At 35.1% G+C, this 14,852-nt stretch overlaps 1 protein-coding gene across 1 annotated transcript; it reads right to left on the minus strand.

Moving 5' to 3' along the window:
* Positions 1–4,390: 4,390 nt before the first annotated feature.
* Positions 4,391–13,437, minus strand: LOC104593935 (uncharacterized). Its single transcript, XM_010254037.2, has 8 exons — positions 13,228–13,437; positions 8,072–8,216; positions 7,827–7,995; positions 7,420–7,690; positions 5,994–6,259; positions 5,692–5,907; positions 5,472–5,580; positions 4,391–4,774 (listed from the first exon to the last, which is right to left on the minus strand). Exons 1-8 carry the CDS (start codon positions 13,376–13,378, stop codon positions 4,713–4,715), a joined length of 1,389 nt encoding a protein of 462 aa, XP_010252339.1. The 5' UTR covers positions 13,379–13,437; the 3' UTR covers positions 4,391–4,712.
* Between the last annotated feature and the right edge of the window lie 1,415 nt (positions 13,438–14,852).

The raw sequence follows: 14,852 nt of genomic DNA on the forward strand, positions 1-14,852 counted from the left end.
TTGGCGACAACGGTTCATCGATGCATGAAACACCAAATTTGACGTTTCATGCATCGGTGGGGGTTCCGATTTATGAGGCATACCCATGGTTCAAGCGTTTTTTCAAAAAACGTGTGAACCAAACAATCATATATATGGGTGTTTATTGAAACGCCTATGTGGATCCAACATGGCACTGTTTTTCAGAAAAACGGCCACAGTTCCAAACATCCCCTTGGATAGTTATTGTTCATGCTTTGATGCTTATATGTATTTTGGGCTTCCCATATAGTCCCCACTAAGGGATGCCTAGCCCCTCTTCTCTCAAACAGTTCAATTAGAGCCTTAGGTTTGAAGTTGTTGTTGAATTAAAATAATTTCAAACTTAATTCCCAAGAGGCCCATCACTCTCAATTTAATAACATGATTGGGTGGTGACTCTAAATCAGCCCATGTGAGTTATTTCATGATGCTCACAATGGCCAAAGTAATGAGGTTTCTATAGAACCAATGGTGGATAATAGGTTGACAAAAGAAAACCCCTAACATGATCGTCATAATAAATTATCTAAATTTGCATGATTGAGCAGTCAATTAGATAGGTTGTGTAATATTGTAGAGTCTAGTCAAAGTTAGGGGTGGATTTAAGCCGAGCCAAGTCAAATATCTAGTTATTTGAGCTTACTTAGCTTGTGTAAAAAGCATGAGACCCAAGCTCAATTCAAAAGCTCATATGTTTGACTCAAATAAATTAAAAAAAAAATAAACAATAAAGAAAAGAGACTCTCATGAAAGAATAATTATCTTTTATCTTTTGTTTAGAACTTTTAATTCTCTTGCTTCACACTAGTTGGGGTTTATTTAGATAGTTATTGTTCATGCTTTGATGCTTATATTTATTTAGGTTCCCCATGTAGGCCCCACCTATTGGAAATGGAAGAGGGGTGACTAACCCCTTCCCTTTCCCATCTGGATCTTACCTAATTGGTTCAATCAATGCCTTAGGTTTAGAGTCACTACTAGATTAAAATAATTTCAAGTTTAATTCCTAGGAGGCCCATCACTCTTAATTTAGTCAAATGATGGGCGGTGACTCCAAATCAGCTCAAGTGAGTTGGGCCTTAATGGGCTAGGGTTTCCACGGGGTTCCTCTTTGGAGAAGAAGCAAGAGAAAGGTCTATTAGAAAGAAGATCATACAATGATCAATGGGTATTATGGCAATGATGTGCATTCAACAATGATGATCGTAGAAAGACGCATAAGTAAATTCATGGGCCAAGCACTTATGCCCCATGAGCAAATCACATTTACATAGCAAATCATATACGTAATTAATCCAAATCAATATAAAACTTGTAAAACTCAGATCCATATGAGCCCAACTATAAAAGGCAATTCGGCCGATATAATTGTCCAAGCTGAAATGGGCTATTCTTGTTGTCATCTAACTCAAAATGAGGTTCCTATAGAACCAATGGTGGGTAATAGGTTATTGGAAGAAAGTTCCCAACATAATCATTGTAATAGATTATCTAATTATGTCATATGTACGATTAAGTAGCCAATTGGATAGGTTATATTGTAGAGTCTGGTCGAAGGTAGGGTGGATTTGAGCCGAGTCGAGCCAAATATCTCATTAGTTGAGCTTAGATTGCTTAAAAAGCATGAGCTCAATCTCGCTTTGAGAGAGAGGCTTAAGCTCAAATATGGCTCAACTAAAAAGCTCATATATTCAAGCTCGCTTGTGAACCAATCTTCATACAAAAAAGAAAAAAATACATATAAAAAATAAAATTTATACATACAAGAAACTATTTCTTATTTTACATAAAAAAATTAAGATTTATATTATACATATAAAAAGTAAAAATTTTATATGTAATATAAGTTTGATTAGGCTCATGAGTCTCACGAGTCAAGCTCGAATCACTCATGAAAAGCTCAATTCATGTCCACCTGTAATCGAAGGGAACGTCCTCATCTCTTAGATATTCATTCCCTATTTCTAAATCCATGGATATATTGGATAGTATGCCATTGTTGAAGCCTAAATGTGGGTTATATGTTTGTCATTGATCGACTCATAGCATGTGATAAAGCACAAGAGGCATTTTTCCTTGAAAACTTCAAGAATGTGTATGATTTAGCTAGAATACTAACAAACTTTGGCACATAAAGCCTGGTGACATTTTTGAGCATAAAAGGTTATATTCGTTTGAGTTTAGTAAGAATTGTTATATAATATAATAACCTATGATGAATTTATGCTAGAAATAGTATATTAATATGATCTTTGTATATGATAATTCATTATACATTGATCCAAAGCAAGAGGAAGAAATGCTTCCTATTGCAAGTTTGATTGATCATTATCATGATATGTATATAAACAAAGAACCATGTCACATTCTAAAGTTTACAGGGCATCGATATGTTATGACTGTAATAGAAGGCCATGACAACAGAAGCTATTCTGTACTATGTGTGCATAAACTTTATTTCATTCATCTATGTAAAACAATAAAGGAGCATCAGTTATTAAAACCCACTAAATGTATGACTGTAGAAGAATATATAAGTGGCAATGATTTTAATGACTACTGGGCACAAACCAAATAAGATGATTCAAGACCGGTTTCAATATTTTGGAAAGACAATAAGTAGACACTTTGGTAATGCATTGTTAACTTTTACTACATTGCCAATGAGAAATATAAGACCCATTTCATCCCAATGCCATCCCTTCACACATTTTACATAATCAGAGATATTGTCCCCACTTTAAGGTACCTCTTGATAATTTTATATGATAAAATTACTCATTAGTTAAGTGTATGATGATATATTTTATAATCTTATGCTATGTAGAATTTTCTTGGGTATTATTAGAAGGAAGGCAAATGCTAAATCATAATGAAATAAAAATGGAGTGTAATCAAAATGTGATGTTTGCATGTAATTTTAATATGTGGTTCATTGGCAGCCAGGTAGGAAGGGGCTATGAATAGGGTGAGCAAAAAATCGAAAACTGAATCGATCAAAAAAACCAACCAAAACTGAACTGAAAATTCGGTTAATTAAATCGGTCGGTTCGGTTTCAGTTCAATATTAAAAAAATGAAGGTGCTAATTCGTTTTTGGTTAACCAAAATAGAAAGTCGGTGGTTAATCGAACTGACCGGTATACATATATTTATATATATTTTATGTATATTTATATTATATATATATATATTATTTTCTATACATTATAAATTAATAAATATGTACTATATATATTTATAATATATAATATATTATTTATTATTTAAAATATAGAATTATATATATTTCTAATATTTTATTATATATTTATATATTTTTCTATAATAAATATTGTAAATAATAAAAAACTGAAAAGGTGATGAACCAAACCAACAATTAACCAAAATGGTCAAATGGTTAACAGATCGGTTTCAGTTCGGTTTCGGTTATTGGTTTTCCAAAAATCGGTAACCCCGGTTCGGTTTCAAAAATTAGCCCACGATTCGGTTAACCGTGAGCACCCCTAGCTATGAACGATTCACATGTTTTTGTGGAAACAACCCTTAATCTAAATATGGACTTTTTGAAATCTCTAGAAGGTAAGTAAATATCATTTAAAAAAAAAAATTCTTAATATGTCTATCATATTAAGTTTGTGGTATTTATAGGGAAATATTATGTTGTTCATATAAGGTATCAAAATTTGCAAAGATACTACTCCATATTGATTCACTGTTCATTCTTAAGATGGCTGATCCACTGCTTATTGGATTACTACCAACCACTGTTTTATGCTTGGTAACACAAAAAATGAAATTTAAGTTCATGGATAGATAGTAAGGATGTGATTAATGAAATTCAGAATCTGTCTTACTAAATAGAAAATTCAAAGTAAAATCAAAAGATGGACTGAATGAGTATTAACACAACTTTCCCCTCTTTAATCAATTGATAATTAGTTTCAACCTTTAATAATAACTAAATGAGCATGTTCTTCATGCTTTAAATCAAAAGTTGGTTTGCCTTAAATTGACAAGAAGGGAGTAAATTTTGATTTATTTTGTAAATATAATAGAAAGAGAACTTTCATTGAGAAAAATGAGTGAATCTAATAATGGGCTACTGCCAATTTTGGTCTTTTTTTATTCCTTTTAAGCATATACTTAGGGTAAGGCTCTTAGTTTCCATGTAAAGAAGATGCCAACCCAAAAGGTCTCATCCACAAACATCAAGCCCTTTAAGATCAGTTTAAGCAAATAAACAAATTAGTATTCTCTATGTGAAGTCACTTAATACAATTGCAAATTGGGGGATTATCAAAAATGGATGTAAAGTGGTTAAGGGATCAATTAATTACATATTTGAAAATTGAACTCTCCAAGAATTAAAACCAACATATACCTGATATTTTCAGGGCGCTAGGATATTGTAACAACATCCTAAACAGCTAAAATAGTCCTAGCTCCCACTCTTCACTACATATATTGCTATTTGTTTGGAATCTAGCCTTTGCCAACTGGTTATCCTTTAGAGATGCATCCCCTCTTCAAACAAATCAAGAAATTTCCTCTATATTCTCCTTATTTAGACTTTTGCTGCAACAACAAGTGACAATAGAACCGGTGTTTTCCATTAACCAAAAAAGGATTTTCTTGTTTCTCTAACCTTTTTCCAAATTTCTATGTGGGTTCTATTTATCTTGATACCAATCATATGTTTAACGGCTCTGTCTCTGTATCCCTCTCTTTCATTGACGTCCAATCCTGTTGCTCTGCAACAAATTCAGAAGCAAGAGGTTAAACTTTTCAGCAATTTTAGGTTTATCAATGTTTCAAAACCATCCTAGACTTCAATTTTCAATTTTCATTCTCTGGTTACTAGTTTAGCAGGCCAATCAAGCACTTCAATTTTCAATAATCCATCTGGTTAAACCGTCAAATAATGGACACATCTGTTAAACAACAGTTTTAAAATGTTGGGTTCATAGGATACTAGTCGTCAGTCTATAATAATAGACAATCTCCCCCCCCAACTCTCAATATACACACAAAAGTAAAAAACCAATGATAGGGAGAAAGTCAAAAGTAAATTGTAAGAAATAACCTTAGTTATTGACCAAGCCTTACCACCAACCAATTGAGACTTAACTTATTAATAAATTCATGAATACTCTGACACTTAACTCCTCAATAATAGTATAGAACCAAGGTTCAAAGTATCGATACGATACGCATATCGGTCGTATCGTATCGGTACTTAGAAACGGTTGAAACACTTTTTTTAGTTTTTTTTTTCAAATTTTGGTTTTTTGAGAATATTAAAACATGTTTTTTATTATTAAAAAAATTGGGGGTCCGAAATACCTGAAAACAGGCATTTCGGATCATATCTTTTCCAAAAGATACGATACGATACGCCCGATACAGGGCGCATCGTATCGATAGTTTAAACCATGTGTAGAACTTAACTTGATTTGTAGCTCTCTGCAAGCACCATGAGCCGCCTCTGCAAGACTGCTGCCATAAAGAGGAAGATAGAACACATGCCAAACATAACAGTGATGGGGAATGCATTAACCTTCACAACAAGAAGAAAACAAACCGTTATCCAAAGTAGGGATAGCAGAAGCAGTGATTGATAAAGAAAACCTTGTTGCCTTTCTTCTCATATAGATGATAACCTACTTACATTATACAACACAACACAGACAAAAATGTTGAGAGGAATACGAAAGAAATTCATAATGGTACTTCGAGCCTCCTCAGGAATGTACTGGGACCTCATTTTCATGATTGCTGGCCAGAATATACCTACACAGCCCTCAAATGTACAGAAACCAATGAGCTGGATACACCCTGAAAAAGAGATGCTTCCACCTTTCACACTAGAGGGTGGCACCAAGAACTGTCCAGGTTAACACTTAGGTTAGACAGAGATCACTTTTGAGTTTTGTCTGAAAGAAAATAGTAAAATTGGAGAAAACCACGTACAGTAGTGACAACGGGAAGCAGCAAAGAGCAGGATGAAAGAATGAAAACAATCTGCATGAAGCCCTCAACTTTGAGGGACGGACGTGCCATGACACGAGAAGCAATGGAGCTACCCAACATTGACGTCAACATGAATGTTGCAAATATGAAACCATGGGGTATGTCCTCACCGTTTGGGCTCAAAGCAGGAGTCCACAGGAACACAAAGGTATACATTGAACCTTCAAACAGTGACTGTATTGCACCAAGCAATGCAATCTTCTCATCTGTCCCACATGACTCACAATGTTATAGTTTTCCCACAAAAAGGAAAACCAAAACAATACTAAAGAATCTTTTGTCATAAGGTAATATGGAGCAAAATATAGGCTAAGGCTGCAACTTGGGCCGGGTTGGCCCGAATCCAACCCGAAAAAATTGGGTTGGGTCGGGTTGACGTTCGGGTTAGGGTTAGGGTTAAAATTCATGAACCCGACTTTGCTTCGGATTGGGTTAGGGTTGACCCCTTAACCAACCCAAACCCGACTCTATAGTACATGTCTTATATAAATATACATTATATGTAATATATAAAATACATTGATTTGTTTAGATGCATGATATTTGTATAGCCCCCACTACATAGTATCATATATTTTTTTTAAGATAATCACTTCACTTAATCCTAATCAGAAAGACTAAAACCTTAATAATAATATTATTATTATTTTATTTTTTAAATTTTATTCTTCATCTCCTCTATGTTGTTTTCCGTCCAAGAAAGATCTATCGTAAGCCATAACTCTATGTTGTTTGAATTGTGTACCAAAAAAATAAAAAAAAAAAACGTCAACAAACATATACTAATGAAACATAGGATTAATATATGTAGTGAAAATTGAGTTAAGATCTAAATTTGAGAAATTTATGAGGTTTTAAGGGTTGGGAAGAAGGTTGGGTTGGGTCCAACCCAACCTGAAATTGACTTCGGGTTGGGTTGGGTTAGGGTTGAAGGAATTTAGTTAGGGTTAGGGTTAGGGTTGGGGTTTAGAACTTAGGATTGGACTAGGGTTGGCCTCAACCCGACCTAACCCGGCCTGACTTGCAGCCCTAAGAGAGCCTAAACAACACAATTTATCCACCATTTGATAAATTCCACTTGAAAGATCAGATAAGGGAAATCATTAGGCTCGGTTTGGAAACGAGTACAAATACAAATATGTGCTGTGCAAATTCATACAAAATACAAGATTTTGCACTCTACACATTTGTATACTCCTTTCCAAACTGAGCCTAAATGGAATTCTATCCCCTTGTGCCATGCATATAAAAAGATAGTGAATAGGCATTCTTTCAGTTTATCCAATTGTGAATGTTTAGGTTTGAATTTCACCAAATAACAGTAATGCTCTAAGAAATAAAGGTTAAAATTGTATAAGAGGTTCACCAGAGGCAATAATTGTAGCAGCACCCTTAAACTGGGTAAGCAGGTCCTTATTGTCTGAAGGATCTCCATAATTTTCACTCCATGATGATAGGATAATGGCCATCCCAATTGCAAGTAAGCATGCAGCAGCATCAAAGGGGGCAACCGGACCAAAACCCAGTGTGTCAGTTAAGACATTTCCTAACAACCCAGAAACAATGGCAATTAGGCCATTGCCTAGTAAGATAGCCTTGGAGAATGTCAAGGATAACCATTGCTGATCAAAGCCCCTCTGTACAGTACAAGGATACCACAATGAGGAAGACAATTCTCAGTAAACATTGTACACATGAGGTAGACAATAAAGAGGATTTTTGAACAAGAAATTTTGAGCTACAAATGTTGGGATATCTGCTGAACACCCTTACCTTATTATGTTCTGCAACAAGCCATGACTCAAAAGCTGAAAACAAGAGAGAAGTGGCAATTCCTCCCAATACACGTCCCAACATTAGGACCTTGTATTGAGGAGAATGCTTGGTGATGCAGCTAAGGATGTAAGTTATACAGTAAGTTACACAAGCCCTCTTCCGACCCCTGAATTTGGTGTATAAAAGCATTAAGAACGAGAAACACACAAGAAGAGGAAGGGAAAGGGAGGGAGAGAGATTACTGTTTATCTGCCAAAGATCCTACAATTGTCCCAAATAACATTGAGGATCCAAAACCAGCGATAAAGAGCCTTCCGATATCCCCTTTGTCAAAGCCATATTGGCTATAGAGGTAATATACATAAGGACCCTGCAGCCAATCTCCAGCTATTGCCGGATGAACGATATTTAGTTAGAAGTAGCTACTGATGAAAAAACAAATAACAATTATGGTTAGTTAGGAGTAAAGCCCCGTTCGCTTTTCGGTAAGTTATTTACCCAGGTAAATGCAGTTATCTGGGAAGGTTTTTCTTGGGAAATACTTACCCCCAGGTGAGTGCATTTATTCATGTTCTTTTATTTTATTATATAAATAAGGTAATGACCATTTTAGCCATAAAAATTCATTATTAAAAGGGATATTTTTGTCCCATTCAAGTACAACTTTCCCCCTAGGTGGGAAAATTATTTACCCACCTAGGAGATGGATATCACTTACCCAGGTAAGTGGTACCTAAGAAAATAATCTTTCCATGATCCCCACATAAATCTGAAAAAAGAATATGGGATTCTTGGTCAATGAAAACCAAAATCCCATTGACCAACTTTCCCCCCTCTCAAAATCCAAAAAAAGAAGGCTCCCTAAAAAAAACAACCCACCCCATATATGGTTCACTGTGATGCATTCTTCAAGAATGCTCCATTTCCAATGTTTTAGCAACTAGATCTCTACCATTCTTTTGAGAAAACATCACAATGCGGTTTATGGGGCAATTCATCAAAAAAACAGAAGTACATTAGTATAAGATAAAGCAATAAAGACCCATTAAAGCAAGATTAAGCCTAGGTTATGAACCACACAATTATTAGATCAGAAAAGAGATTAAAAACACGCATAAGAGTAATGGCATGAAAACCACAATAGAAGACTACATAAATAGGAATTTTCGCACCCGAAATAAGGAACAATAATGGCATCGACATCCCACATCTTAATCACTTGAAAAGCAGATCCTAAAATCCCTAAGCTTAAAAAACCCAACATGCTCACGAAAGACAATTCCCAAACAATAACATCAATAGAAATTCAAAAAACAGATCAAATAGACATCAGGAATTAATTAAAACAACCAATTACTAGAAAAGTAGAGACACCTGGATCAAAATCATATTAGGAAACATTACAAAAATATGAAGCTTTCTAATTTTACAAGAAAAATTCGATATCCCAAATAGAATTCTGGAACGTTAAGAGAAGATATAGTTTACCCATCATGAGAGAATATACAACAAGGTAGTTTCTCTTGAAAGAATTCAAAGTAGTAGATAGTAGTGTGTTTGGTTCATTTTATGTTTATTGAATAAACGTTTGTACTTTATTTGTTGGTAAAACTGAGAAATGTAATAATTGCAAGCGTTTATGACAATTAGGCGCCATTATGCGCCACTAGGCTCCACATCAGCATAATAGTGAATAAACGTCTGGATATTTGTGAAAATTTTAAAAAATAACTTCCACAAATGACTGGCATGCACAAAAACCAAAATTCACTTTTTTCATTTTCGAACGCATACAGAAGAACAAGAGAGAGAAAATGATGGCACCATCAATAAATGTAAATGAAACCAAACACCCTCGAGTTGAACTCGAGGGCCACCGCCACTAAGGCGAGACCCCAAACAAAAAGGTAGTAGAACATCTCCATTTCTGCTGATAGAACTGCTTGTCCTACATAAACGAGGGAGAGTGACGAAGACGTGTAAAGTGGCCTATTGACAGCAAGAAAGTCCTTATGTACACAAGTCATGTCATCAATTATTTTGAATCACACGTGGCAAGGTCTCAATTGTCAAATTTCCCATAGGCCGGGTCACTAGGAGTAAATAATTAGAAGAGTAACTAATTCATTCTAATGTGGATCAAACAAGATTAGCTGAGTTAGCCATCCTCCACATGAAAAAGTTAACATTTTTCCATTAGATCAATTCTTGGAGAACGGATAGATTCAATTGAAAACCCCATTCTCAATGGATACATTTAGTTATTAAAACCCACTAAGGTGGTGTTTGATAAATCTGAAAATTCAGATCTGAAAAGTTAAAAAGATATTAAAAGTGTTTGAAATCTGAAAAGAGGCATAGTTGCTTTTCTATTTTTTAGAGAATCTGAATCCATGAGTTTGTTTGTATTGGATCAACCCTTTACCATCTGAAATTTATTGATTTTACTATTTTACTCCTAGAATATATTATTTGAAAATGTTGAGTTCAATTTGCATTATCTCATAAAAAATAATTTTCAACCTCAAAATAATATTGAAACAATACAAATAATAAATTATTAATTATTAATTAATAAATGAAACGATTAAAATTAAAAAATAATTAATGACTATAAAAAGATCAAAATAATTAATAATTAATAATTTACACAAATAAAATTAAAATAATTTTTTAAAAATTAAAGAAATAATTAAGAATTACTAATTAATAAAAATAATTAATAATTAATAAATAACACAAGTAAATTTAATAAAAAATAATTAACGTATTAAAATAATTAATAAAAATATTATTATTATTCGTCAAACCACCGTTGTTGCATGTTGCAGCGATAGTGGCAGTGGTGAGAAGATAGGGGAGGGAGGGAGAGAGAGAGAGTTGCCGTTGCAACTTGCAACGGCGATAGCTAGACCTGTTCATGGGCCGGGTGGCTCGACGGGCCAGACCGACCCCCGGACGGGCTTGAACATGCTTATAGGCCCGCGGGCTTAAATTCGGGCCAAAAAGCCCGACCTGCAATAAATTCGAGCCGGGCTCGGGTTTTGTCAAAATAGCCCGGCCTGGCCCGACCTAATATTAAACTTAAAATTAATTATGTGATTATATCCATTTAAATAATTTTTTTGATTTAAGAATGTAAAATTATGTTTTAAAATATAAAAGAAAGGAAAAAATACCATCTTGTAGACCCATTGTTCATTTAAATAGAAAAAAAATACTATCTAAATTTTTAATTCTAATTTGAATAGGGAAAATTGCTTTTTTTTTCAATTAGGTCAGGCTTTGGGCTCGGGCTCGGGTTTCGGGCTTTTTACCAGGGCCGGGCTCGGGCCCAAGTTATAGGCCCGTTGGTCGGGCCGGGCTCGAGCTCGGGCCTAGTACATTTTCATTAGTGACAAGTGAAAGCCCGGCCCGGCCCATGAACAGGTCTAGCGATGGCAATGGTGGGAACAAGAAGACAGGGGGAGAGAGAGAGAGAGAGAGAGAGAGCGAGAGCTGGAAGACAAGGGGAGAGAGAGAGAGTTGCCGCTGCAACTTGTTGCAGCGACGATGGTGGTGGTGGGAAGACGGGGGAGGGAGAGAGAGAGAGAGAGAGAGAGAGAGAGAGAGAGAGTGAGTGAGTGAGAGCGAAAGATGGAAGACAAGGGGAGAGAGAGAGAGAGCTGCCGCTGCAACTTGCTGTAGCGGCGGTGGCGGTGGTGGGAAGACAAGGGAGAGAGGGAGAGAGAGAGAGTGCAGTGGTGGAGCTTCATTAGGTCACAGGGATAGTTCGATTCGATTTACATGAAGGACAAAAATATGTAATATTAAAATTTCTTTGAGGGCATTTTATGTATTTTATACACCTCTGAATTAGGTCTGAGCGCATTAAGCAATCTCTCCACCTCTTAGAAATTAAGATCTGAAATCCAATTTCATATCTGTAATAAGAGGTCATACCAAACAAAGAAGATGCCTAAAAAGCAACATTTTCAGATTCAGACAGATGAAAAGTGCAATCAAACGCCACTTCCACTAAATGCATGGCTATAGAAGAATAAGTGGCAATATTTTTAATGACTACTGGGCACAAAAGAAATAAGATGATTCAAGACCAATTTCAATATTTTAGAAAGACAATAAGTAGACACTTTGATAATGCATTGTTGATGAGTAATATAAGACCCATTCATCCCAATGCCATCCCTTCACACATTTTACATAATAGGAGATATTGGCCCTACTTTAAGGTACCTCTTGGTAATTTTATATGATTAAAGTAACTCATCAATTAAGTGTATGATAATGTATTTGATTATCCATTGCTATGTAGAATTTCATTGAATCTATCAATGAGACACAAACATTTTCTTGGGTATTAGGATGAAGGCAAACACCAAATCATAATGAAATAAAAATGAAATGCACTCAAAATGTGGAAGTAGGGGTGGAGCTTAGTAGTCTTAGCAGTCTTACCACCAACAAAATTATGCACTTGAGTTGTCAAATATAAACTTCAATCCTAAGATCAATAACTTTCCACTTTAAGCTATTATTACTGATTGTTTGTCGAAGTAGGGATGGAGCTAGGGAACCCAAGGGAGCCATGTCCCCATCTTGGTTCAAAAATCCTCACTTATAATACATTTTTCTATGTAAATTTCCCTCCACCCCACTCCCCACCCTAATCGTTGGCCCCTCCATGGGCCCATCCATATCTATTCCCCCTCCCCCCATCTATTTTAGGTTTTGGCCCCTCATAAAAAATTCCTAACTCCACCCCTAGCCTACAACGAACCCAACATGTTCATGAAAGACAATTCCCAAACGATAACATCAAGAGAAATTCAGGAGATGTTTGGAACCGTGGCTGTTTTTCAAAAAAAAACGGTGTCACGTCGGATCCTCATAGGCGTTTCAACAAATGCTCATGTATCTCATTGTTTGATTCAGCCGATTATTAAAAAATTGGGCATGTCTCAAAAATCGGGACCCCACCGACGGTGAACTGTTTTCCCCAACGGTTAACTGATGTGTATCCTATGTGGTGTTTACCTATCAGCACATACATGAAAAACGGTGATGAAAATCACCTTACCAAACAGCATAGTTTTGCTCACTGCCTACGTGGCAGAAGCGTTTTTTTTTTAAAACGAGTTTTGAAAGTATGAGCGTTTTTTCTTAAAAATTGGTCTGGAAAATCCGAAAAAGTACCCACGCTTCTAAACACCATGTCATAAAACATATCAAGTAGACATCAGGAATTAATTAGAATAACCAATTACTAGAAAAGTAGAGACACTCGAATCAAAATCATATTAGGAAACATTACAAAAATATGAAGCTTTCTAATTTTACAAGAAAAATTCGATATCCCAAATAGAATTCTGGAACGTTAAGAGAAGATCTAGCTTACCCATCATGAGAGAATATACGACAAGGTAGTTGTTCTTGAAAGAATGAAAAGCAGCAGATGCATTAATACGATCCTTGGTGGTCTTGCTGAACTCGAGGATTGCTACCACTAAGGCAAGACCCCCAAACAAAAGGTAGTAGAACATCTCCATTTCTGTAGATGGAACTGCTTGTCCAAACTATGCAAACGAGGAGAGTGACGAAGATGTGCAAAATGGCCTATTGGCAGCAAGAAAGTCCTTATGTACACACGTCCTGTCATCAATTATTTTGAAATTTGAATCACACGTGGCAAGATCCCAATTATCGAATTTCCCATAGACTGGGTCACTGGGAGTAAATAAATAGAAAAGTAACTAATTCGTTCTAATGTGGTTCAAACAAGATTAGTTGAGTTAGCCATCTTCTACGTGGCAAAATTAGCATTTTGCTATTAGATCAACTCTTGGAGAAAGGATAGATTCAATTGAAAGCCCCATTCTCAATGGATACATTTAGGGAATGTTTGAAACCGTGGCCGTTTTCCAAAAAAACGGTATCACATCAGATCTATATAGGCGTTTCAACAAATACCCATGTATCTCATTGTTTGGTTCAGCCGATTATTAAAAAATGAGACATGTCTTTAAAATTGGGATCCCACTTTCCCCAACGTTGACTGATGTATATCCTATGTGGTGCTTACCTGTCATCACATACATGAAAAATGGTGATGAAAATCACCTTACCAAATAGCATAGTGTTGCTCACTGCCTACGTGGCAGAAGCATTTTTTTTTTGTGAAAAATGGGTCTTAAAAGCATGGACATTTTTTTATTAAAAATCAGTCCTAAAAAGTGCCCACGCTTCCAAACACCATATTAAGAATAAGTAACGATGTTTTTAATGACAATTGGGCACAAAAAATAAAATGACTCAAGACCGATTTCATTATTTTAGAAAGATAATAAGCAAACACTTTGATAATGCATTGTTGGCATTTACTGCATTAGTGATGAGTAATATAAGACCCATTCATCCAAATGCCATCCCTTCACACATTTTAAGGTACATCTTGGTAATTTTATATGATTAAAGTAACTCATTAGTTTAGTGTATGATAATGTATTTGATTATATTATGCTATGTAGAATTTCACTGAATCTATCAATGAGGCACAAACATTTCCTTGGGTATTAGAATTAGAATGAAGGCAAACACTAAATCATAATGGTTATAAATGTAATTTTAATGTGGTTCACTAGTATGAATGATTCACATGTTTTTGTGGAAATAATCCTTAACCTAAATATGGACCTTTTCAAATCTTTAGAAGGTGAGCAAATATCATTTAAAAACTTTTTATTTTAATATGTTTATCATATTAAGTTTGTGATATTTATAGGGAAAATTTTATGTTGTTGATATAAGGTATCAAAATTTTCCAGGACACTACTCCATATTGATAATTTTGATACCATCTCCTTGATTTTCCACGTGGTAAACAACCAAGAACAAAAGAACATTTTAATTATTTTTTTTCTCAATGTAATTAAGTAATGCTTTAGAGTTATTGAGAAACATTTTCCAATTTTCAAATACATGTCATCATACCCAATGAAGTCGCAAATTATAATAGTATATGCT

Source organism: Nelumbo nucifera, chromosome 5 (genome assembly GCF_055504915.1).
Source record: "Nelumbo nucifera cultivar China Antique chromosome 5, China Antique-T2T, whole genome shotgun sequence".
Classification (NCBI taxonomy): domain Eukaryota; kingdom Viridiplantae; phylum Streptophyta; class Magnoliopsida; order Proteales; family Nelumbonaceae; genus Nelumbo; species Nelumbo nucifera.